General features: G+C 50.6%; 1 protein-coding gene across 2 annotated transcripts in view; it reads left to right on the top strand.

Moving 5' to 3' along the window:
- The window catches only part of TMEM19 (transmembrane protein 19), a 208059-nt gene that overhangs the window by 51461 nt on the left and 129145 nt on the right, over positions 1 to 27453 (top strand). For both annotated transcript variants that reach the window (XM_085652532.1, XM_085652530.1), the window contains exon 3: positions 4241 to 4354. In XM_085652532.1, the coding sequence (XP_085508658.1) occupies positions 4241 to 4354 (114 nt within the window). The remainder of the gene's footprint in view (positions 1 to 4240; positions 4355 to 27453) is intronic.

Here is a 27453-nt window from a genome sequence, read left to right on the forward strand (position 1 = left end):
CTGAACTAGAACTAGATGGTTCCTAATCACGTCCAAATGTGAGGGCTCGTCAGAGTTTGGACCATAATAGCCGACTAAGGTATAAATCTGGGCGTCCAATGAGACTCTCACTATTAACCATCTCCCCGAATGATCCTCTTTGTATTCTAAAATCTGTGCTTTGGCAGATTTTTTAAATATGAATATAACCCCCCTGATATTGGCGTTGTGGTCTGTTGAACAGAATTTATCAATCCACTTGTGTTGTTTTAACAAGGCAGTGGCCTCTAATTTAAGAAGATGCGTCTCCTGAAGAACTATGACCTGTGCCTAAGAGTCCCTCAGATACTGTAAAATACAATCTCGTCTGCCTCTCACTCGCAGACCATTAACGTTCCAGGAGATATAGTGTATTAGTGTCATTCTATATAAACTGTCACGGCTCTCTCCTTATTTCATCCCCCATATAGTAACATTTAACCCTAACGCTATGGAGAATCCTAGTTATGAGAAAATTTGCTTGAAAAAGTGAAACAGGTAGACAAATGAGTTTTTTTTTTTTTTTATGCAATAGCTTACCCACCCACCACCGCCACCCCACCACCCCCCTGGAAAACCCTCCCCTACCTAGACTAGCCTGATCTTTGGCCAGCTTTACGCCCACCGACAGCCTTACCCATCAACCCCCGCCGCTGCCCTAATATGGACCGTTATGGGTATAGAAAAAAAAGGCCCATAGAGAGTGTAAAAGAAAAAAAAAAAAAAAAAAAAGAAGAGTGAAAGGTGTAGATGCACAATTTTATATAGGTATATAATTTTCTTTTTTCTTTTTTTTTCTCCTTTTTTTTTTTTCCCCTTCTTCCCTTCCCCCTCTTCCCTTTCTTTCTTTCCCTTTTTTTTTTTTTTTTTTTTTTTTTTCCTCTTCTTTTCCCCTTTTCCTTTCCTTCCTCCCCATCCCCTTTTTCTTTTCTTTTCCCTTCCTTTTTTTTTCCCTCTGGGCTTATAATTTCTACATATCAAAAATTTAATAACAATATGTTAACGTGGTCATCCTCATTGAAGCCTAACCTAACCTAACCTATGCTGGACAAAGAAGGAAGGCCAAAGATTCAAAGGCCTACCCAGAGCACATAAGAACTCAGAAGGCAGTGTGGAGATGGTCGTATTCGATTACTTAGTAGTCTGGTTCTGTTTCCGAATGGAATCAAGTAGGTCATCAGCATCTTGAATAGAACGAATATTATGCATCTTGTTATTGTGCATAATCCGTAAGAATGCTGGAAACCTCATTTGTACAGTAGCTCCTAAGGACTTGAATTTGTCCATTCGTTGCCTTAACTCCCACTGTCTGTCCAATGTAGTTGGCAGATGGGAGGAAAACATGGCGGGCGCTAGCTAAGCGGCTCGCACGCTCCTACCGGCCTCCTGCGATCTCCGCCGCTGCTATGCCAACAAACTTTACGGCTCATTTGATGGAATAAGGCATTAAGGGCTCAGCAAGCTATTCTTATTCCCGCTACCGTTCTTGCAGGCACTGGTAAATGTGCAAACCGGTGATCTCATCTCTCTCCGCTCCGGCTCCCGTCCTTCTCCCGATCTGGGGACGAGCAGCCGTGGAGCTTAAGCGCGGCCGTGCGGCCGCTGCTCGCGGGGCACACACCGCATCTTCTCTCGGAAGAACAGGAGGAGAGATCCCGACGCCGAGGGACACCGTGCTGCGAAGGTTTCGTCCTGCCATTAATACATCAGAACTCGAGACAGAGCAAGTGGCGGCTGACTCAGCAGACTCAGCAGACTTGGAGGTGTCGGAAGACCGGGAAGTTTCTGCTCCAGGCGAAAGTAAGGCAATTGATCTTACCAGGGGACAGATTGAGACAGATATTATTAAAAGCAACGGTAATAAATGTAACTCTAGTCTAGGTGCCACAAGAAGCAAGACGAAGGATCGGAATAAAGAACTTAGGCTGGATCACAGCAAACCACAACTCCCAGAGTGCATCTTGGGGGAGGGCCCAAAGTCAAGGCTGGAACACAAAAAAAGTTTGGGTGAGTATAAGGGGGGGTCCCACCAAAGAAGTTATTAAATGTACTAGACAGAAAAGGGCAAAAAAAAGGAACTCGAATGCTCCAGGGGATATACCTCCCTCATTGCGCACATATTTTAAAACGCTACCCCAGGTATTGAAGATTACGCAGGGTATGGCTGCATCTAAGGGAGAAATTCCTCAAATTAAGAAACAACAGTCCACACTAAATGCCACCCCAAGTCTAATCTCCTCTCCCAGTCTCCTTACTGATGTGGCGATGTTTGAGGGCTCCTCGGAAATCACTACGCCAGATCTGGTTGCGGTTCCAGCCGTGGTGACTGCAGAAACTGCTACTCCAAACGATCCCTCTAAAATCAAGTTGCTAAATGGAGGGGAATCAAACCCAACGGTGCTAGAAAAAGTGACAGAGGCGGAGGAGGCAGTAGTGGCAGTAGATCGGGATCTGGAAGTTCCGGGGGTGGGCAACACTCTTGAGGCCCGAGTTAGCTCCATTAATGCAATGAGGGAAGAGATCCGACAGGACTTTGCAGTCTCAAAGTCAAATCAGAACGACATAAGAGCAACATGTGAGCTATTAGGCCAAAAAGTGGAAGGGTTATGTGAAAGAACTGATATATTGGAAAGCTCTGTAGGTCTTCTAACAACTGACCTGGAGGTCGCTAGGTCCAAAATACACACCCTTCAAAGAGACGGGGAGTACATGAGAGAGAGGGTCGAGGGTTTGGAAAACCATTCTAGGCGTAATAACATTCGACTCCTAAAAATTCCTGAAGGCAAAGAAGGTTCAGACCTTAAAGGCTTTATAATACAGTCTTTGAAGGAATCCCTAAATCTTGCCGAAACAACCGAGGAGTTGGACAAGGATATCCAGCGAGTACACAGAGATCCTTTCCGTCTGAATCCAGCAAGGTCTAAACCCAGGAAGGTTTTAGTCAACTTTTTGACCTACGCACTCAAGGAAAAGATCCTAAACCTTGCCCTGAAAACTAGATCGTTGAAGTGTTTTGATTTTTCCTTTGAAGTACGCTCTGATCTCTCTAAAACTACATTGGACAGGAAGCGAAGCTTAGGTCGGACCTCCGTCTCATTCAGCCTTCACCACTTCCACTGTGGCTTCCAGTTTGTGGTCCCTTCATTAAGTTTGTGAAGCCGGTACACAATAAGTTGACCTCCACTTAGATAGTATACATTTTTATCTCCAATGCTTGAACCAGTTGAGTAATTGCCAATAAATGTAGGCTCTTGGCCGCATCCTTGGCCACCAACTTGCCACCTTTGTCCCACATGCCCAATGATTTCGCTCCTACAGCATATTAGTCCACACTCGTCTGCTATGATGCCTTCAACGCTCTGTCTTTCCCCATGACTAATCTCACCCCAGCATATTGCATTCAGACCAGTGTTCCATAATGTCCAGCCACTCCCCACTTCAGTTCGAATAAGTGCGAGCAAGCCTTCTTGGGGAAGTACTCCGTCACAGGGCTGACTCTAGTGACATGTGGCAGTCTCAAGTGCCACTGGGAGTGCTCTGCATGCTCTGTGACTACAGGAGCCGCACTCAAAGAAGGCTGTAAAGGGGACCAGGGCTCAGCCTCCCATATCACCTCCAATTGCTGCCAGGTCCATGTCTTGTGATTCAGTAGGCCTCCCCCTACCACCCGGATCAGGACCCACTCCCACCCTCCACCCGATGACTCTGCGGCATTCCTCCCTGCGATTCGCTGTTTGGGCCCGCGTCGATTTGGGGTTCCCTACCTAAATCTTAGCCAAGGAAGGCCGCACCATGGCAAGCGGCTGGGTCCCATGGCTTTCTTCCTTAGCCACGCTCCTGGCCGCGATCAACGGCGCAGAAAGTCGAGCCTCCTCACAGCAGCTCAGCACGGTGCTGTGCAGTCCAGGGCATCTGCACACACTAGCTGTGCTTCCTGTTGGCCATCTTACCAAGCAACGACCCCATAGAAGAAATACATGATAATAAATAATTGAACTTGACTCCTACTGAACTAAACCATATCATATAGCATTTGCTAAGCTGCGTATGCTAGAACAGACGGGCTGGCACTTCTGCAGAAAACCTGCATACATAATAGCTTTCTCGTTTTGAAATTGGGTTGTGGGTTCGATTTTGGAAGTACTGGCCTACCAAACAGTCATTATTGAAGTAATCAATAATCTAACATATGATTCTCTTTTTTTCTTTTTCTTTTCGGCAGGCACTTTGAGGCCCATATCTCCTTGGCGCTGGCTTTTCTCTGTGATAATTTCTATTATGATAGTGTCTCGTGGCGTTAAGAAGAGGAGCCTGGACCATAGTGGTGCTGCAGGAGGTATGCCTTTTGTAAAGAATAACGAGCTCCTTTCTCTTTGAAGTAAGCAAGTGTCCACCAGATGTCACAGTAACCTCTATAGAAATAAAAATGACCAACTTTCAAGAAAACAACCTTATTTGGCCTCTATCTTAATTTTTTATTAAGTTTTCATTGTATTTGTCATTTGTATTTATAGTCTGGGTTGGGGGTGGGGTGGGTTGGTTTCCATGAATATGGCATGCTGTTTTCCTCTGTGTGGTTCATATCTTGGACAGAGTAGTTAAAACTACAAACTAAACACAGTATGACCACCATTAGGCTAGGCATTTGAAACAAACTTGAAATGAAACTGTTAGCTAGGAAATAACACTGTTTACAGACCTTTAAACATTCTCAAATACTTCATCAATTCAAATCCCTGCTCCGTAGAATCGTTCTTGTACCATGAACAACTTTGAGAAGAAATCAGACTAGCAACCTTACTATCATTTCTTCTTCTCTGATATGAGAGAACTGGCAGTGGCTTCAAGGAATCTCCTTCGGTATTGCAAAAAAGTAAACTATTTACCAGATACTCGCACACATTAAAGTAGTTGAACTTGTCCTATTATAATGTATTTAATATAAAACATGTCTTTGTAAAGCATGCTTTTTTAAGGTTTATTAAAGGTAAGGTTGGGGCGAACCTTAGCCAGTCTTCTGAGCAAGCAGTCGAAATGAAGTTAGAGCTCTGCTGCTATTGATCACCTACCATTCCCAAATTTGAGAGTAACTTCACCAGAGCAAAATCAGAGAAAAGAAATCGCGGCAGGAAGGTTTGTCCCATGTTATGTGGCAGATGTGAATTTGAAGATAGTGAACAAAGCACTGGATTGGCTAGGTCCTTTCTTAACATCATAAAATCAAGATGACTGGTGTTGCTCTTTGGGCTTGATGCATGTCCGTCTTTTCTTCAAAAGCTTTTGTGCCTACACTGCACTGCAGAAAGGCTACAGTCTAAAGGCAGGAGGGAGAGGTCCAGGAATGATTGAATTATGGTATGATTGGTGCTGCAACAGTGACCCTGGGTTACAGGGTTAGGCTTGGAGCGGTGAGAGGGGAAAGCAGTATATAAAAGTACCTGACAGAAATAACATCTCAGTTGCTGATGGTCTGATTTAATAGAGACAAATTCTCATCAAATATGACCTTAGAAACACTCCAGCACAATACTTGAGCTTTAGTAATAAGAGGCAATCTTGCTTAAGTGGAGCCATTTTACTCTTTCAAAGTAAGTGATCCTTCTTGGGTTGCCCTAGGTACAAGGATATTTAGAAGAGGCCAAATGATAGTAACAGGCAGTGCACCTTTTGCAGTCAGCAGAAGAGTGAAAAGCCCAGCTTTACTCACAAAGAGGCGTGGTTGTTCATGAAGCAGTGCTGTTTGTAGTGGTTTATTACAGATTTGAAAGATCTACATGTACACTAAAGGAGATTTAAAGTGTGACCACCGGCTTGTAAAGTGTGATGCCTCTCTCAACCTAGAACAGGGCACTATAGAGAGCAGAGGAATACATGGACAAAAAGCATAACCAGTGATCTACAGCCTACCAGCACATGCATATAGTGCTCCACTGTCTAAAGGTTGTCCCTGTGAAGTGGTATTATTTTGTTTCTTGCCTCTTTCTCCTTCACATCCCCTTGACTAGAGGGAGGCCTGCAAGAATAATTATTGTAGAGTTTATTGGGACATGAAAGTCCTTTGCATGGTTATAGATGTACATGCACTGAGTGCAAGTGTGCCTGCAATGGTACATTTTATGGAGGACACTGGATTCCATTTTGAAAAACCCAGGCCTGTGTGGTGAAAACACAAGCAGTAGAGGACCCCCTCACCTCACCTCCCCTCTAAGGTCAGATTTAGTGAGAGATCACAAGGCACAGTCCATTGACCAGAGCGAGTAAAAGGGTTCACTTCAAAAGAAGTAGACCCCAGCATAAAACTTCAAAGACTTGGACCCTAAATCACATGTAGTGGCTGGAAATGGACTATAAGACGGGGAGGTTCAGACCACATATAAATTGGCAGCAGGCTGTGTGAGGAGGGAAAGCTCTGCAAGACTTATGACCAGGACTGTGGGCCAAGGCATGCTAGTCTCCCTGCTTGATAAGGGCATATTACACAGGGAAACCAAAACCACCTTCTCTGGAGCCTGAGCACAAGTGCCTGGCTGCTTGCCAAGATCAGTGCGCTCTGTGAGGAAGAGGAGAATATTGGAGAAAGTGTGGTTCAGTGGGGAGCCTTGTTGAGAGGACTCCCGATGTGAGGAGACTGTTGCTGTCCCAAACGGGTAATTTCCGATGTGCAGATTCAGCTTGGTGATCCTCGTATGCCAGGAGATGGTTGCCTTGAAGATAGCCGTGAGCTGAGTACCATACGGGAAGAGTAAAGCGGACCTGCATCGTTGTAGCGACACACTTCTCCCTCATGTGCCAGGAGGCGACGCTGTAGTACAGACTGCCGTGCCGTGAACACAAACACATTGTTTGATGGCGGCACTGCAACCCTGTATACCAGAAGGGGATGCAGGTACTGAGTGAGCTGTGACGTTTGGAGTGCCGCCCAAGAACTGATCGCTGTGCCCCGGACTACCAGGATCAACTTTCCTCCCCTGGTGGTGCATGCATGCTGAAATTACAGTGCAGAAACAAGTACTGGAGCACCTCCGATTACTGCTGGAGCTGGCTGCGTAAGCTCACGGAGAGCCTGCGCCTGTTCATTGCTTCGGCGTCCCCGCGTGCAGACGGACTTGACCAAGTAGGTCTGGAGCTGAGTTCATCCTTGTTGCTTGAGTGGGTAAAACTTGTTACTGGCTTACCGGGGGACTTGCTTTTAAAGGTGCTGCAGTACCAAAGACACTTTTGACTACTTTCTAAGAGTTGGAGTGGACTTTTGAGTAAGGCCTACTGAGCATTCATTGGATGTGGCCACCAGTAAAAGGGGAATAACCTGACCACTTAACTTGACGAGGTGCGGTTGGGACAGGGATATGCTAGTGAAGCCACAAGGGGGTTGTGTTCTTGTTTATGAATGTTGTAATTCTTCTTTGAATGTATAGAATTAGAAATAAATGTCTTATTTTAATATGACAGAACATTGGTTTAATGGCATTGCTGTATACTCTTTGAGATGAGTTGTGTTAACTCGCCTGTATCTACATATCAACCCCAACTCCCACCCACCTGCACTGCTGATGGAGACGTTGTCTGCTCGTCCACAGCTACTGCTGAGAGTCCAGTACAGAAGGGGCCCAGTTGCTCAGGATCCATAGTATGCTGAGCTCGGGACATAAGGAATGAAAGGCCTCAACCACAACGGTTGGGCCCATTAACCCCTGTGTGCCCCTTGGCCCTCTGAATGGGGTTCTGACACAGTTTCTCCTTGAAGCTTGTGGAGCAACTATTAGTAATATTTAGTGCTATAACAGAAGATGGATGGGCATTGTCCATTACTAGGCTTTCCTGTTTTCAGTTTATATTTTTGGTAAATTATTGTGGTTTTTTCCCTGTGTTTTCAATACCCTAAAAAAAACTGTGGTTACAGTGTTGTTCGAGGCATGCGAGCTGTAGATCACATGCTTTGCATACTCCTGCCATCTGGTGTTGGAGCCGGATATATGAAAGTTGTTTTTCTATGAAGAAGTCTTTCCAGTTACAAGGTAAGGTAAGTGTTTCTTTCAGTGATAGTACGCATGGGCATCATCTCCATTGTTAGATTGTTTTTTTTTTTCTGCCATCGGGTTCGGACGTGCATTCTTGCATTCCTTGGGGCCCCCTCGGGGTGCAATTAACTCTATACTCGACTTTATTGTTTTCGAGCGTGTTTCCCTTTCTCCGCGGTTCGACTCGAACATCAAACAATCTCCATTTCGATCTGAAGATTTGCGGGCGGCCTTCCGGCCTATCCACGTCAGTCTGGCTCCTTGTCAATGGAATGGACTCCATTCAACTTCTGACCCCTGTGCCACGTGAAATATCCGCATACGGACTTGCATCAGTTGTGTAACTTGTGCTTGTCTCCAGAGCACAAAGAACAAGACTGTGACCCGTGCCGATCCTTCAGATCTAAGAAAACTCTGTGATTGTCTGGCTTGACGTTGAGAGATGCAGCGGCAGCAGTTAGACGACACATCGGATCTCTTTGGTGAAGACTCCAAGCAAGAGGTGGTCTCAGCGGCTCAAGAAGAACAAGCCTCAGCTGCGTCTGACCTTAAATCAGAGTTGCAGATTGTCTTTGAGGACGATGATGTGCCTCAGGGACAAAAGGACACGAGTATGGAAGATACCTCCCCCACTCGCCATCCCATAAAAAAATCTAAGGCTTCGGCACCTCCTCCGCCTCAAGTCCAAGGTCTGCACCGAGAATAGGTTTCTCACACTTTGCCTCCCGGCTTGGCACAGAGTCGGCCAAAACCCACTTCCGAGCCGAAAACTTCGAGCTCTAAGCACAAGATTGGTTCGGAGCTGAAGCCTTTGACAGAGACCAAAAAAACATTCCATGGCTCCGAAAGCTTCGGCGCCTAAACTTAAAGAGTTGCCTGTAAAGCAGCCGGATCCAAACATAGATATTGTACCAGCTAAGTCGGATCCAAAACAGAAGAAACTCTATATTAATCCTGACACTGGGCATATTCACGCTAAACCGCCATCCAAGCACAAGCTTCCTGATGAGCCCTTATAAAATTTCACTGAAAAGGAAAAATGTGGGTGCTAGTCCTTTCCATACACTACCATCTCCTCCTCCTCCCTCTCCACCACAGCTTGATCCTTTACACATTACACCTCATCAGTCTCCTCTACCTCACCTTGATGCAGGTGATACTGATGATGATGATGATGACGTACAGTTACCAGTAGATACTTTGAAGGATTATACAGTTGATCCTCCACAGGATACATACCCAGATCTCTACCCTGCCAGGCCATCTCCACCTGATGACAACTTGCCATATCAAGAGCTCATTGCTAGAGCCGCAGAATACCATGGGGTGGCGCTCTGTAAAGAATCCTTAGAGGAAGACTTTCTCTTTTACACTCTAGGAACACATAGGTCCTGTCAGACACTGCCTATGCTCAAGGGTATGTTGAGGCACACAGAAGACATTTTTAAAGATCCTGTACGTGCTAGAATCTTCACGTCTAGAGTAGATAAAAAATACATCTCTTCCCCCAACAGATCCTATTTTCATTAAAGGTCAGTTACCACTTGACTGTTTAGTAGTATCTAATGCTCGAAAGCGAGCTAATTCTCAAGCTTCTGGGGATGCTCCTCCCCCCAGATAAAGAGTCCAAGCTTATTGTTGCTTCTGGCAGACTTGTAGCTGCGCAAGCAGCTAATTATTGGTGTATTGCTAATACTCAAGGCCTCCTAGCAAGATACAGTGGGGTCCACTGAGACAAAATGGAGCAATTACTACAGTTTCTCGCAGATGAGCATAGGGCCAAAGCTCAGGATTTAGTTCAAGAAGGTAAACTAATTTCCAACAATTCTATGAGATGCGCCCGACACTGCAGCTAGAGAAGGGAATACTAGAATCCTACTCCAAAGACCTGCATGGTTTCGAATTTCAGGGTTCAAACCTGAAGTCCAATAATCCATTCTCAATATACCTTTTGACAAGAAACATCTTTTTGGCCCTGAAGTTGATCAAGCGCTCGAAAAAATGAAAAAAGACACAGATGTAGCAAAATCGAGGGGAGCGCTTCAATCTCCCTCAGAGAGGTTACTTTCGATGCTTCTTTTATAGGGGAGGGTCCAAGTCCACAGGGACAGACCAAAACACTTTCTCCTACAAGGGTAATTCTCAATCATCTTTTACAAGAGGATTTTTAGAGGAGGTTATAGGGGAAATAGTCCCAGGGGCAGAGGTAAAAACACTACGCCCGCTAATCCCCTTCCCCCAAACAAACAATTACTTCCCCACACTTCCTTCCGACTATTCCACACCTGTTGGGGGAAGACTTCAAGACTTTCTCCCCATTTGGCGATCGATAACAACCGACAAATGGGTGGTTCTAATTATCCAACATGGTTATTGCCTGGAGCTTACCAACAATCTTCCAAACATTCCACCTCAATATCGCAAATTGTCACCAGACCACCAGCACGTGCTTCAACAAGAAGTGCAATCTCCATTACTCAAAGGGGCTATAGAACCAGTCCCACTTCAGTACCAAGGGTCAGGGGGTATACTTTTTGATTCTCAAAAAGGATGGCTCGTTAAGACCTATTTTAGATCTATGAGAGTTAAACAAATACATTTTGTCAGAGCACTTTCACATGGTGACTCTTCAACAAGTAGTTCCCCTTTTACAGCAGGGCGACTTTGTCTACTCCAGATCTAAAAGACTCCTACTTTCACACTCCAGTTAATCTGGCTCATCGCAAATCCCTCAGATTTGTGATAGCAGACAAACATTACCAGTTCAAGGTACTTCCATTTGGCCTCACCACGCCCCCCCAAAGTGTTCACCAAATGTCTCGCAGTAGTAGCCGCTCAACTCCGGAGACAATGTTACATGTCTTTCCTTACGTAGATGACTGGCTTATCAAAGCAGGAACTTACCAGGACTGTATACTACACACTCCGACAACAGTACACCTACTTCATCAGTTGGGTTTCACAATCAATGTACACAAATCTAACCTGTGCCCTGCACTAGTGCAGTCTTATTTAGGAGCTTCCCTCAACACTCTCTCAACACTCTCAAAGCTCTAGCCTCTCCCAATGTAGCCAGGATTCACATTATTCAATCCAAAGTCCTACAATTTCAACCCAATCAAACATTACCAGCCAGAGTTTTCATGCAACTGCTGGGAATTATGGCATCTTGCATTGCGATTGTACCTCATGCAAGGCTTGACGTGCATCCTCTGAAAAAATGTCAAGCACGTCAGTGGAATCAGTCACAGGGTCAATTAACGGATCTAGTGTTGGTAGACGGCCGCACTCCTCGCTTTCTGAAGTGGTGGAACCATCCAAAGGTATCAAAAGGGCGGCCCTTCATAGAACTGATTCCAGACTGTACAGACAGCAGACGCATCTTTAACCGGTTGAGGTGCCCATCTTCACATTACACAGTACAAGGGCTGTGGTCAGACAATCGCAAACTTCTCCACATCAAATACCTGAAACTTCTAGCACTGTTCCTAGCACTCAAAGCTTTTCACACTCGCGTTTTAGTCAAAACTATCCTAGTCGGCACAGACCACATGACAGCAATGTACTATCAAAGAACTGGGGGTCTAGTCAAATCCTGCTAACTGAGCGGAAATGTAGAAAATAACGGGCTAAAAAAGTCCCAAAGAACAAAAAGGAGTGAAAGAATGAAAGAGCAGAAGCAAAAGAGACAACCAGATGCAATCGAGAGTGAACCTTGGAGCGGAATTATTGGATACCCATCAATTATCCGTGTGATCAATCTTATCATCAGGTTGTCCAATCCAGAATGAGATGCTTCTCTTGATCATAGAGAGCATCTGAATGGAAGTGATTTCACTCGTGGGTGGTCCGAGGTTGTCAAAGGATTGAAATGGAAAAACCAGCCATAGTTGGATGATAGGACAATTGACAGGAGTGCAGTGCTAACAAAGGACAGTGAGGTGGTGTGTTAAAATAGAATTGCGAGAGAACACTAACAATTTAATACGTGTCTCGCATCCTAAATAAAACAACAGTGCAGAAAAGCAGTATTAAACAAATGACTGCCGTGATTCTGTGGCCACAACGAGGTAACGACGGAGAGAGCGGGGCCTCTTAGTCCTGAGTCAGGATCCGGGCGAGGTGAGGTCCGTTCCCCGATCATTACGGTTGCACGCAGCATCCTTTTGAGACGGAGGATACGCATAAGGTGGTACAAAGTGCCATTTTCACATGATAGTGAGATAAATGTACTTGTCTGTCTTTATCTATTCTTTTCAACACTATACATGTTTTCACTTTTTTGCAGTAGCTAGATATATAACAACATAGGTCCTGAAGAAAGCCGCAGGGGTGAATGTATCTCATTTGGCTGAAACATGTCGACCTTTATACACAGCAGTCATTTGTTTAATACTGCTTTTCTGCACTGTTGTTTTATTTAGGATGCGAGACACGTATTAAATTGTTAGTGTTCTCTCGCAATTCTATTTTAACACACCACCTCACTGTCCTTTGTTAGCACTGCACTCCTGTCAATTGTCCTATCATCCAACTATGGCTGGTTTTTCCATTTCAATCCTTTGACAACCTCGGACCACCCACGAGTGAAATCACTTCCATTCAGATGCTCTCTATGATCAAGAGAAGCATCTCATTCTGGATTGGACAACCTGATGATAAGATTGATCACACGGATAATTGATGGGTATCCAATAATTCCGCTCCAAGGTTCACTCTCGATTGCATCTGGTTGTCTCTTTTGCTTCTGCTCTTTCATTCTTTCACTCCTTTTTGTTCTTTGGGACTTTTTTAGCCCGTTATTTTCTACATTTCCGCTCAGTTAGCAGGATTTGACTAGACCCCCAGTTCTTTGTTTTGTTGTTTTACACTATAGATTTAGGGGATTAGAACTGTGGCAGGTCATTAAACTTTCCCTTAGACCCTATCAAAAATGTTTCTAGTGCCTAGCAATGTACTATCTGCAGAAACAGGGAGGGACACCCTCTCTCCAGCTGTCGCGACTTGCTCAAAGCATTTGGATTTGGAATTGGGCTGATCATCACAAGATGTTTCTCCTAACAGAACACCTTCCAGGAGTAAACAATCAAATTGTCGACCTGCTCAGCAGACACAGGCAGCAAGTTCATGAGTGGGAAATTCAGCCCCATGTTCTTCTTCCCTACTTTCAACAATGGGGATTTCCCCAGATATATCTGTTCGCCACAGTACACAACGCAAAATGCCCAAACTTCGCATCCAGGTTCCCACACCATCTATCCAAAGGCAATGCTCTATGGATGAATTGGTCAGGGATATTTGCCTCCGCTTTTCCGCCTCCCCCACTAATTCCATTACTGGTTCGGAAGCTCAGACAAACATCCCTCACACTGATCTCAGTAGCCCCCACATGGGATCGTCAACCTTGATACACCACCCTATTAGAACTGTCGGTGGTGCCACATCAAAAGCTACATCTCACACCCAGTCTCCTCACTTAGAGCCATGGAGAAATCCGACAACCAAATGCCAAAGAAGGGGGCGTGGCCCAGCAGGCTACCATGGCGGTTGTGGCTTGCTGAGGCTCCGCGATCGGGCCCGCAGACTGCCCGCTTCCAGGCGTTGCTCGTGTCCAAGAACGCGGCTTCAGACACCGCAACGGGTCTGGAGTCCATCGGAGCGGTGATCAGGCGTACACCAGAGTAGACAAGCGGCGGCGGCGGTGAAAGTGCTGGACCGGGGCTCTTGGCCACAAGATGGCAGCTGGCAGCCTCGGAGGTCCGACCTAGACGGTGCACGCGAGGACCCTGATGCCGACGTCACCCGCGGCCCCTCACAGAGCATCCTCGGAGGAACGGAAGCATCAGCCCACGGGCTTGCAGTGACGGAGCCCCCCAGGATCCCCGAGCGCGCGCCCATTGCCAGACTTGGGTCGGCGTGAAGGCAGAGGGCGGCCATCTTGGGACTGGCGCAGATTCTCCACCGGAGACGGGCTCGAGAATAACAGTCGCGCTGCGGTGCTGACTGGTGGGTGGCACCTATTCCACGCGAAGCCCTGAGGCCACGGAGGCAGCGGTGCGTGTGCAGCTTGGTGGTGGACCCTGGTGCGCCCCTCTCCATGGTCGGTGCGCCTGACCTCAAGATGGCGCCCGACCTGCAGCAGAACTGACGGGGCATGGAGCAGGCGACTTGGAGAGAACCAGGCTGGCGACGGTGAGGTGAGCTGCACCCCCCATATCCTCATACCCGCAAAGACCCCTCCAGCTGAGCGGCCCAACGCATAAGCAGCGCAGGTTTGGGCGGATGCCTGATGTTAACATGGTGGCATGACCCCTGCCGTCGCGATAGACAGCTCCCCCCCTGTTTGAAGTGGAGGGGCACACAGCGGGGAACCCCTCAGCCCTGGGACGCTCTGCAGGGGGGCACTGAGGCACCTAGGGAGGGTGCCTGACTCTGGTGACAACGAGACCATCGAAGGAGTGGCCCCCCCTTTCCCTCTGGGGTGAATTGTCCCGTATTACCGGTGGACGATCTCGGTACACTACATTACCCCGGTTGCCGCAATGGGGAAATCAAGGGCGACCCAACATACGGCGGTGCCCAAGACGGCTCCAGAGAATATGCCAAAGACCCGGACGTGGGTGAATGCAGAAGCACCGCAGGCCGATCCGTCGATCTCAGCCAAACTGGATCAGGTTCTTGCGGCCATCGAGCTCTCTAGAGTTTCCATGAAGGAGAGGCTCGGGACATTGGCAACGGACATCAGCCTTATCCGCGACGATCACCGCAAATTGGCGGACAGAGTGAAAGACTGGGAGAAGACGATGGCTGACCTGCAACCCACGATTGAGACGCACCAGAAGACGCTGCAAGAGTTCCTACACCGCCTCACCATCATGGAGGAACGTACAGACGACTTAAAAGGACGCTCGAGACGCTGTAACATCCGCGTGTTGGGTTTGCCTGAAGGAATTGAAGGCACGAACCCTCTGCACTACATGGAAACGTGGGTGAAATCCTTCACTCCAGAGAAGGACCGATCTGCATTCTTTTCTATGGAATGTGCCCACAGGGTCCCGGCCCGCAGGGCGACCCCAAGGCCGATGTTGGCGAAGTTCCTGCACTTTCGGGACAGGGACGCGGTGCTGCGAGCGGCACGTGTGGCGGGCGCCATGCAGGTTGACAGCGGATCATGGTGTTCCCGGATTATGCGAGAGCAGTGCAGCAACAACGGTCTTCATTTCTGAGCGTGAAACGCCGACTCCGTGAAAACAATATCCAATACTCCTTGCTCTTTCTGGCTCGCCTCAAGGTAATCCATAACGGCTCCACTGTCTTTTTCACTACCGCCACGGAAGCGCAGGATTGGGCGGATCAGCACTGCACACGGCAGTCCAGAGCAGAAACCACAAGAGATCCGAGCCCTAAACTGTCGCGACCCAGGAGGCGTACCCAGAGGCACCCACGTGGGGTACGGGTGGTGGGACCAGACCACGTACCCAGGATTCTCCCGATCTAGAACAGATTGTGAAAGAACGGAGGGAGGCCCTGCAAGCAGTGATCGATCTGCAGGCGTCCCCCCCAGCTGGACGACATAGACCGACCTCCACATATTTTTTCATCTGAGGGAGAGAACGAAAGTGATGGAACAATGTCGGGCGGAGACTCTGTGACGCCCCCTCTAGTCACTCCTCAAACAGCGGACCTGATCCTAGATGAACAATCAAGAACTCTTGTGACGTAAGATGGGACTGCCGGGTACAGAATGGGTATAACTACACTCCCACTTCGCACACCGACTATAGACACCTTTGTCAACATCCGATCCTACTAAGGCCCGATTCGCGTTTAGCCCTGCACACCCACACCGCCGCCCCCATCATACATTGTTGCACCCCCTTTAATAGGGAACGCAGGTTTGGACGCATCACTTCTGGTGATGGGTCCTTGGCATTGGGAATGTTTCCCGACCCCTGTTTATACAGTTGGTTTTTCCAGGTCAGCAATATCCCAACCCCCCTCATGGAATGACACTGACCCGGACGCTCACAACACGTGGCCAAACAGTGTCGTGGGGTACAGGCACCCTCACTCAGTTGGGTCGGCCACGCTCAATACACCCCGACAGACACAGTCCCCGCTCATCGCACACAGATGCTGAGACATGGCAATAAATACACCACATACTGATGTTACCATCCTCACCCTTAACGTTAGGGGGCTCCACACTCGGAGCAAGCGATCTGCAGTATACTCGTATGCAAAGCGCCACAAGGCTCAGATAACTTTCCTACAGGAGACGCATCTCATTACGAAAGAGGTGGGGAAACTACAGGCAAAATGGCGGGGGTACCAAATGCGCCACGACTTATTCCGCGTATGCACGCGGGGCACTGATCTGGGTTCGACCGGGAACCCCCTTCCAGGAACTCCGGAGGGTGGTAGATAAAGACGGCAGATATACGTTACTGGAGGGCCTCTTAGACGGGCAGGCATTACTTATTGGTAGTATATATGTAGAACAAGACAAATTTTGGCATCACCTCACCGGGGTCCTAGCCCCTTTTGCCTCAATCCCCTGGATTCTGGGTGGAGACTATAATTGCACGCTCGACCTAGACCGCTCTCACCCCCCCCTCTGCTGCACTCTCCGGCCCACAGGCAAACCAACAGATTTCGGGCCTGGCTCGCACACTGGACACTTACTGACACGTCACCCGCAGACCCGGCTGTACTCCTTCCACTCCATCCCGCATAATCTACGTGTCCGTCTCGACCGATTCTTATGCTCAGCAGCAATACTGCCCAAAATTACCCACACAGACTACATGGGCAGGGTCATTTCTGATCACGATGCCCACATTCTCCGACTCAACTGGCGGCCCCCACACCCCCCCCGTCCCTACCTGGCGCTTGCCACGGGATTGTCTCTCGGACCAAGTCTTTAGGCATGAGCAGGAGCGTAGTATTCAAGACTATTTTACGCACAATGCAGGTACAGCTTCCTCAACTTTAGTGCAATGGGACACATTTAAAGTGGTGGCCCGGGGAGAGTGCATGAAACAAATAACAGGAGTCAAGCACGTGTTGGAACAAGCGCTTACCAAGGCTGAGCAACACCTCGCCGTTATGACTAAGCGGGACACCACCTCCGAGGAAGAGACCCAGCACTTAGCCGAAGCAAAATCAAGCCGCCTGCGCGGATCTCCGCCGGTACAATTTTAGATCGTACGCTACTTGGATGCATAGAGAAAGGGACAAAACGGGCACGTTATTGGCGTGGCTGGCCAAGCAAGACAAGAATCTCAAACCCATCACCGAAATACTAGACTCCCAGGGTATACTGGTGCGCTCCCAAGCCGAGATTCTTGGGGCTTTTTACGGCTACTATGCGGGGATATATAATGACCCAGCCTCAACCCCACAAGCCGTAGTGGATCGTTTTCTCGATCCCCTGACTATACCAAAAATCGCAAGGACAGATAAGGACGCCCTGGAAACGACAATAATAGCGGCGGATGTGACCCGCGCCTTACATGCCCTAGCCCGTAATAAGGCGCCGGGATTAGATGGGTTCCCGCTAGAATATTACACAACTTTTTCTGTACAACTGGTCCCTCGATTGGTAGAGATGCTCGTGACTGCGCTTGAGAAGGGAGAACTACCGAGATCTAAGAGAGTCAGTACTCGTGACCTTCTTAAAACTGCATCGGGATCCGAAGCAAATGGCCTCCTATCGCCCCATATCGCTACTCTCCGCCGACTGCAAACTCCTCGGGAAGATACTAGCAGATAGATACGCACAAATTATATGTCCCCTGATCCATCCGGATCAGTGTGGATTTATCCCCGGTAGACGCACATCCCAGAACATACGCCGCATTTTCCACGTCCAAGACCAGGTGAAGGGGATATATCCCCGGTCGGCCTGTCTCATCCTGGATCTCGAGAAGGCATTTGATTCCCTCACATGGCAGTACCTTTTCACGGTCCTACAGCGAGTGGACATTGGCCCCACCCTCCTCGCATATACACAACTTTTGTACACTAAACTCACCTCCTGGGTGCGCCTGGGACGTTATATCTCGGCGGAGTTTGCGGTTCGGAGGGGCACGCGGCAGGGATGTCCGCTGTCCCCCTTACTTTTTTGCCCTGGCAGTTGAGCCCCTGGCCATACGGCTTCGCCAGGAGGGAGCGCGCTGGGGCATTCCCATAGCAGGCACCGTGCTCAGTGTCTCTATGTACGCTGACGACCTGTTAATCTACGTGCGAGACATCACAGAAGACTTGACTCCCCTTTGGGTGACACTGAATGAATTCGCAGCAGCCTCTGGACTGAGGGTGAATTGGGATAAATCCACGATATACCCGCTGCACCCGGGCCTACCCCCTCAGAAGGTTAGACTGGGTAGTCAAGGAGTGCTTTGGAGCGCGGATGCCCCTCGGTACCTCGGGATCCGCCTATATAATTCCGCAAGCGATATTTTTGAGGGTAACCACAGCAGGGCGTTGGCAGGCATTAGAGCCGCAGTCGGATTTTGGAAAAGCCTTCCGCTAGCCCCAATAGGCCGGGTTGCTTTAGCCAAAATGATAATGATCCCACGATTATTATACTACTTTACCAATTTACCAGTGATCCCACCTAGAACCTTTTTTCGGGACTTGGACTCGCTCCTCAGCGCGTTAATTTGGGGCTCTACCAGACATAGAATAGCACTGAAAAAACTACAATTACCCACGACACAGGGTGGCCTGGGCGCTCCCTCATTCGAGGCCTACTTCTTGGTGGCACAACTACAGTGGCTCTCCCACTGGACGGCAGAGAGGTACACGGAGGAAACGCACACCATAACTGGGTGGGTATCCATTCCGGAGATTCGTCGTCTACTGTTCTCTGGCACCAAACCGAAACGTACATATCCCCTACAGGTGGCAGTGGCACGACGGTGCATGCAAAGAATACACCGCATGTCCTCGGAGACACCCTTGTATTCCCCTCTACTCCCTTTGATTGGGTGGCCCAAGCGGGAACACTTTTACACAAACAATATGCTCACCACATGGACATCCTGTGGCATCACTGAGATGGAGTCCCTGTTTGAGGACGGACAGCTTAGACCATTCCGAAGTCTTACGGACGACTATAACCTTCCCCCAGGGCAATTTCTGCTTCACCGCCAACTACTAGATAGCTACCGGCCATACCAGGACCTCTCAAGGGGGGAACCACACACACATCCAGTTATTTACGCGATTTTACATATGGGGGGCGGGTCGACATCTAACTACATGGCTCTATAAGACCATACGAGAGCTGGCCAATACACCGCTAGTGACCCTACGGGCCATATCGGAGGCTGAAATTGGGCACGCGCTTCATGAGAAGGAATGGGAGAGGGCCTTGGAGTACCCCAAGAAGGTATCCAGAAATGCACGCTTTAAAAACATTCAATTTTACATACTCCATAGAGCTTATTTGACACCGGGACGCCTTCAACGATTCTACCCCGACACGCAGTTCCTTTGCCCCAGATGCCGTGCACAGGATGCAGATTTCCAACACATGTTCTGAAGTTGCTCCATTATCCGAACTTTTTGGCAGCACATCCATACTGCTCTAGGGGACCTCACAGGGATCACATGCAGGAACACGTGGGAAGCCAGCGCCCTAGGTATCTTCCGTGCACACAAACAACACATGGTGCAGACTCGCTTTCTCTCCCTGGCGGTGTTGTTGGCCAAACGAAGCATCGCCATGCACTGGCGCTCCCCCACCGGACCCCCACTTGCGGCTTGGGTGGGAGCTACATACAAATGGGCGGCAGTGGAGGAGGAAACACTGTGGGAGGAGGAGGTGAGAGGGATCCGCAAGCACCCCATATCAATGTATTGGGCCATGTTGTTGTAACGCTTTAAGCAACTAACCCCCGGCGAAGACCCTAACGGAGACACACCTACACTACCAGCCCTGCAAACGCAGTCTTAAATTCTAACCGCCCAATCCCTTCACATGCTGGGGACATGATCACATACAAAGTAACGCTATAGCGCATACTGTCACACTTGCCAGTCGGGCCTAAGAGTCGGTTCAATCGCAATTCATCGGGGCGCCACACCCACACAACTGTCCGAGCATTAGTTTGAGAGGCCCGGATGTGAAATTCCATGCCCTTCCCCTAGTTTTTCCTGTGTTATACACCAGTTCAAGTGACATATTCACTATCAGGGTCCATAGGGTTCACAAATCGTTTTTTTTCTTTTCTTACCAATTATCCTCCAGTCTTCGAAAATGATGTGATACCGAATACTGTACTATACGGCATAAATGCTTGAAAGATCTGTATACTGTACAGCACAATAAACCTGAAAATGTCAATACAAATTTGTTACAAAAAAAAAAATCCAAATCCCAAAGAACTCATCCTAGCGATTTTTCTCCTGAAGTCATAGTTTGGTTATTTACAACTACCACCAGACTGTATGAATAGTCTCAAAGATGCTAGAAAGCCTACTGCTAGAGCATGTAATGCAGCAAAATGGGAACGGTTTGTTATCGTAACAACAACAATGTCAATCTACTTGATGCTTCTGTACAGAACATAATTTGTTATCTTTTGCATTTACTGCAATCTGGATTGGCTTACACATCCATTCATTTACACCTGGCATCAGTAGCCACATACTTGCAAAATAGACAACACTTAACTCTATTCAGAGTACCAGTGATCGGAACCTTCATGGAAGGACTAAAAAGGGTGATACCGGAGGGGCGTGGCCAGGCGCCGACGAAGATGGCCGCCTAGAGACCGAGCTCCGCCGAGCCTACTGTGTTCCCCACGAATATCCGTCCATTTCTCCGGGTGGCGTGCACCAAAATCAAAGCGCCACCTCCCTAAAGTATAGCGCGACTGATCGGCGCTTGGAGCGGCGTCCGGAGGCTACGAGAGGACCGGCGGCGGCGACTGTTCGTGCCGCGGAGACATTGGTTGGCGGCTGGAGCCCGAGGCGCGGGTTGGCGGCTACCTGAGGTCCCAGCGTGAGGCCTAAGCCGCCTGTGCGGCCGGCGCAGGGCGGGATATCGCGGACAGCAACCAAGCTGCAGCCGCAGGACATCACTGCCTGGTCGCTGACGGACATCTGCGAGATCCCCGGTGAGCAAGCAGGAGCGGGGGGCAGAGCCACGCACCTCTCGACCTGGCCTGCGGGAGCGGGCGACGTTCCGGGCTCCGGGGTGGGGCTCGGCACAAGGACTCGCCGGGCCTGCGAGGGAAGCCGGGTCACCTGATTGAGGTCGGTGGAGCAGCAGAGAGACAGGCGGCCCCGGGCGATCGGCCCTGCTGGTTGGACTGAGGCCGGGTGGTGGGCCGGCTGGAGGTGGCACAGGTGAGCCGGCAGGGCAGGCCCCGGGGGAGCTACGGTGATGCGCCCACGGCCCTCCGCCGAACACTCGAGGGAGCCCTACAGTGGCGGCCGACCGCGGTGGGCGGCACGGCCCGAGTTGGACAGCGGACCGCGGTGTGGTGGATGGTTGGTGTGGTGGTAACGCCGGTGACTCTACTGCGACGACGTGGCCGGCCGGTGGTGCGGGGACGGTGCATCACCCGGGCGAAGAGGAGGTGAAGCCGAGGCTCGGGGGGTGCCGGCCGACGCCCGGGCTGGGCCACGGTCCTTGGCGAAGCAGCGGGCCACATTCACCATGCGCCCGAAGGTGGGAAAGCCCACTCAAACCAATAAATTGGACAAATACGCGGTGCCCACCGGCCAGGCGCAGTCTGGGGCGATGATGGATACCGTTGTGGAGCATGCGGAGCCCTCCCTGACTTCCATTATGGCTGCGATACAGACGCTAGGTACTAACCTTGAGACAAAGATGGACAAGATCTCGATTGAGGTTAATCTGCTGCGTACGGATCTTGGCAAAACTACGGAGAGGTCCAAAGCTAATGAGACTGACATCAAGGCCCTGCAGGCCTCAGAGAAACTGCTTGAGGGGTGCATTAACAAGCTCGTCCTCCAACATCGCCAAATGGCCCTTCGGCTCGAGGACCAGGAAGGGAGGGCCCGACTGAGTAACATCCGCGTCGCAGGTGTGCCGGAGGGAATGGAGGGGCGCAGCGTAGAGCTTTCTGGAGGACCTCATTCTACATCATCTGAAGCCCAGACGGCTCTTAAAGCTCTTCACCATTGAGCGGGCTCACCGAGCCCCGCTCCCTAGACCTAGGCCGGGGGCCCCGCCGAGGACAATTATTGCTAAGATACTGAACTATCGGGACCGGGAAGCCATCCTACAGGTGGCCAGGCAACAGGGAGATCTCCAGCACGAAGGGGCCACCATCCGATTCTTCCCTGATTTCACGCTGCGGGTTCAGCAGGAGCGCCGCTCGTTCCTGGGTGTCAAGGCGGCACTCGGGGAACGGGGCATAAAATATATGATGTTCTTCCCCGCCAAACTGAAAATCATCGCGGAAGGCAAATCTCATTTCTTCACCTCGCCGGCGGCGGTCCAGGAGTGGCTTGATGCGACGGAGGTGCGAAGGGGGCACGATCGTGACCACACACGGCAGGGGGGAGCGGCATCCCCTGGTTCAGTGGACGGAGGAGCAGAGAGAGCCGAGCAGAGTCAAGGGTCGTGGAGGTCCAGATCGAACAGCCCCCGCTGGGACTCGCTTCCGGACGCAGCGGCACGATGAGACTTCCGACCAAGGGGTCAGGATACACCGAGCAGTAATGTATATGGCATGCACCGGGGTCCTGGTGGACGTGGCTGGGATGGGCTGCAGGCATGGCCGCTCCCTCCCTTAATGGTATTGAGATGGACCCCTGATTGAACCACGCACTTAGGGGACCATCAGTCTGGGGCCACACAGTTATGGCGGCTGGAGTTGGGGACGGCCTACGTTCTCCCTAACAGAGTTTCTCCGGGGGGGCGGTTACTCTCTCTGGGGTGGGTCGGGCGACAGGCGCTCTGCTAATTGGGGCAGTGGGTAGTTTAAAACCTGCGGAGCAGGGTGGGGGGGGGTCTGTTTGGAGGGACGTTACAGTGGTTACTGACGGGCTGGGAAGCCAGACCGGGACGGATCCACGATGGGTAGTCCCTATTGCTATGTATATTGTTCTGAGCTGTTGGGGGGGTGGCCGGGAGGGGGGGTGGTTAGAGGGTTGTTATGGTCACACACTGATAGTATGGAGGGGTTGGCGGGCGGCGCCGGTACTCTAAGACAGGCTGGCTCCTACAGTAATGAGTATGGCTAGTAGCTGGGAAGATAGCCTTAGGGTTCTTAGCTGGAATGTTAATGGTCTGGGAGATGGGCTCAAACGTACCATTGTCCTACAGTTAATCAAACGCCACCTCCCGGATGTAGTATTACTGCAGGAAACGCACTTAATGGGAAACACATGTCAGGCCCTCAACAGATGGGGATACACTCTAGCGGTACACTCTGGCTTCACCTCTGGCTCTCGGGGAGTGGGGATCTTGCTTCGCTGTTCCCTGCCACTCCACATTGATCATACGGAAACAGACCCACTGGGCCGCTTTGCAGGTCTATCGGGGAGATGGGCCGGCCGTCGGTTGAATCTCCTTTCTGCCTATATCCCCCCCGGCCTTCAGACTCCAGCATATGTGGACCTGGGTAGGCTCCTGCTCTCCCTCCCTGACGGGACGTTGATCATCGGGGGTGACTTTAACGCAGCGATCTCCGGAACCCTTGACAGACAGCCCCCCAGGGAAACGCCTCAGGGGCAAAGGTGGACTTCCTCGACGCCTTCGGGCTCACGGACAGCTGGCGGCTGCTGCATCCCACGAGTAGGCACTTTACCTTCCACTCTGGCCCTCACCGCTCTTTCTCCTGTTTAGACTATATTTTGACTTCCTCACAGCCTGACATGACCATACGGGAGGCCTCACTCCTGGCGCACGGCATTTCTGATCACTCCCTGGTATACGTGCACCTCGTGCGGGAGGGGGGCCGGGAGGGATGTGTCTTGCCTATACCCGCCTGACGCCTCAGGAGTGAGGACATGCGGAAAAAGCTGGCCGGCTCTTTTGAGCAGTACTTCGAGCTCAACGTCGGGTCGACTACCTCCGCAGTCACCCTGTGGGAGGCCTTTAAAACGGTGCTGCGGGGAGATGCCCTTTCGGCCATCTCCGGCAGCCGTAAGGAACGGGTGGCGCAGATCACCTCGGTTGAAACGGATCTTCGGGCACTTGAAGAGTCCGCGTGCGCGGACGCTGAACCGGGGGTGCAGCACCGGTTGCGCCTTAAAACCGTGGAATATAGGGAGCTGGTCGCGCACGCTGCCCAGACTGCCATTCAACACAAGGTAGGCAGGATATATGACCAGGGCGACAAGGCGGGCAAACTTATTGCTTGGCTCGAGAAAAAACAGAGGGCCACTACCGTGGTGCCGGAGATTATTAAGGCATCGGGAGACGTGATAACGGAGCCCCGAGAGATTGCGGCGGAATTTGCGGGGCACTTTCGGCAGGTATACAGTAAGGTATCAGACTGTCCGTAGGAGGACTCTGATGCCTTGCTCGCAGATATTCGCATGCCCTGCCTGTCGGAGGCCGACCGTGACTCCTTGGAGGCCCCTCTCGCCGCGGATGAGCTGCTACGTGCGATGGCGGACCTTCGCCCGGGTAAAGCACTTGTACCCAATGGTGTGCCGATTGAGCTCTACAAGCTGAAGCCCGACGTTCTTAGCGTGCACCTCCTCCAGATGTTTGAGGAAAGTGCAGCGACGGGGAGCTTGCAGTGCGAGCAGCGCCTGGCCACTATAGTGTCAATACCGAAAGAAGGGAAGCCGAGAGAGGCCTGCTCATCGTATAGACCGATCTCCCTGCTCAACGCAGAGCCGAAAATACTAGCAAAAACTCTCGCCAATAGGCTTCACTCCGTCCTTCCCATGCTAGTACACCCGGATCAGTCCGGCTTCATGCCACATCGCAATACGGCACTAAATATCTGCCGCCTGAATGGTGTATTGGGTAGGTGCCACACGATCCAAGAAGATGCGGTGGTGGTGTCGCTTGACGCTACCATGGCTTTCGACGCCCTCGAATGGCCCTACATGATGGCGGTACTCCGCAAAATGGGCTTCGGCCCCCGCTTTGCGGCGTGGGTTCACCTCTTGTACTCGGAGCCCCTGGCCCAGGTGGTGGTCAACAACAAGGTTTCTGAGGTTTTCGCCCTGGGGAGGGGCACCAGACAGGGGTGCCCGCTCTCACCTCTCCTATTTGCACTCTCCCTTGAGCCGCTGGTGGTGTGGATCCTGCAGGACATCTACCTCACCGGGATTCGCTGGACGGAAGGCTGGGAGGACAAAATCTCGCTATACGCCGATGATATCCTCCTTTACTTATCCCACCCGCGGAGATCTATAGTGGCGGCCATGGATATATTTACAAGTTTTGGGCGGAACTCGGGGTTCCGCATTAACTGGAACAAATCCATCCTCTATGTCCTCGATGGCAGCCCTCCCAGGCTCCCCAACAGTTGCCCGCTTACCGTGGCGGAGGACGGCTTCAGATACCTTGGAGTGTTTGTCACTCTGGATAAGACTCTCCGGTATGAAAAGAATTTACTGCTGCCACTGCGACGGCTCCAACGTGACTCAACTTCGTGGCAGCGACTGCCATTGTCGCTGCTGGGCCGGGCGGCCCTCTTTAAAATGATGGCGCTCCCTAGATTTTTGTACGCCTTCCAAAACTACCCAGACTTGGTGCCCAATTCTTACTTTGTGGCTATAGAGGCGGCGCAGCGAGCCCTCCTTTGGTCGGGTGCGCCTAGAATAGCGCTGCGGAAACTCACGTTGGGATGGTACGATGGGGGGATAGCCCTCCCGGATATCCGCAAGTACTATTGGGCCGCTCACCTTTCGGCGATCAATCAGGGAAAGTATAGTGCTGGAAACGACCCAGGTTACGGGATGGACAGGTGGTTGCTCCCGGGGGGGAATTACGAGGTCGCGCTTTACTCTAAACCCGGCAGGTTTCAGCTCACCGGACCGACGAAGCACTCGGTGCAAATATGGCACGCTGCACACCGCAAGCTGGGCTGGTCCAACACTTTGACCATGGCCACCCCCCTGTGGACGTCGGAGAGACTGGGAAGCCTGGGACACACAAAGGGATTCCGTAGCTGGGACCTAATCGGGATCTCCCAGGTGAGGGATCTGTGGGGGTCCGAGGGGGTCAGATCTTTTGCCTACTTACAGGAAACGTACGACTTGGCGCCCACAGAGTATTTCAGATACCTGCAGATTAGACACTCCCTTCAAGCGAACATTCCACCGGGGACTCGACCACCGCAGGCCTCCCCGCTCGAGGATCGGCTGCTTGACGGACACATGCCGGAGCATGCCATCTCGCTCACGTACAAAAAAACTGATAAATTAGCCCCCCCGATCCACTCGATTCCCTGAAAGAGAAGTGGGTGGCTGATGGACTCGAGATTGATGACGAGGAGTGGGTTACCGCTCTGGCGTCCCCAAGGGAGGTAGCGATATCGGCTAGACTCCGGCTCGTGCAGCTTAAAATATTGCACAGAGTATACGTTTCTTGCACAAGAATTCAGGGGGGGGAGGGTCTCTGCCGGCGGGTGTGTGGGGCGACTGGCTCCTTTTTCCATATCTTGTGGGAATGCCCGGGGGTGCAGAGGTACTGGAGGCGAGTTGTGTCCTGCATGCGGGAAGTGTGGGAGGTTGACCTTCGCACAGAGGCTAAGCGATGTATATTGAACATATGGGAACCCACGGACTTATCTACACGGGGGAGGCTTTGGGTCACGCTTGGGCAAATGGTGGCGAAAAGGAACATAGCCCGTCTGTGGGGTGCATCGACGCTGTCGAAATTGGTGGACTGGCAAAAAGACATGGACTGGTGCATGTTGCAGGAGAAGACCGTATACATGGCACGGGGGTGCCCCAGAAAGTGGGGGGAGGTGTGGTCGCTTTGGAACACCTACAAAGGTGACATATGTGAGCCTCCGCAGGCCCGACTATCCGGCCTGGAGATCAAGGACTGACTCTAGCCTACTCTCAGAACTATTGTACATATGCCTAGTCCTATACTGTCGTTTATGTCGCCGGTGCTGCGGCAACCCTGCTATTTTGGTGAAACAAATTTTCATATGTGACCTTGTTATGTTTTTATAAACAATAAACAGTTTAAAAAAAATAAAAAAAGGGTGATACCACCAAGAGTTCCCCCTGCACCACAGTGGAACTTAAACATAGTCCTTACAAGGCTAATGGGTCCAACTTATGAACTAATGCACAAAAGTCAGTTACAATTCATCTTATGGAAGGTTGCTTTCCTCATTGCAATAACCTCACTAAGGAGAGTTGGTGAACTTCAGGCATTAACTATACAAGAGCCTTTCTTTCAACTTCGCAAAGATAGTGTGGCTCTTTGAACCAATTCTAAATTTCTCCT

Source organism: Triturus cristatus, chromosome 4_1 (assembly GCF_964204655.1).
Source record: "Triturus cristatus chromosome 4_1, aTriCri1.1, whole genome shotgun sequence".
Lineage (NCBI taxonomy): Eukaryota > Metazoa > Chordata > Amphibia > Caudata > Salamandridae > Triturus > Triturus cristatus.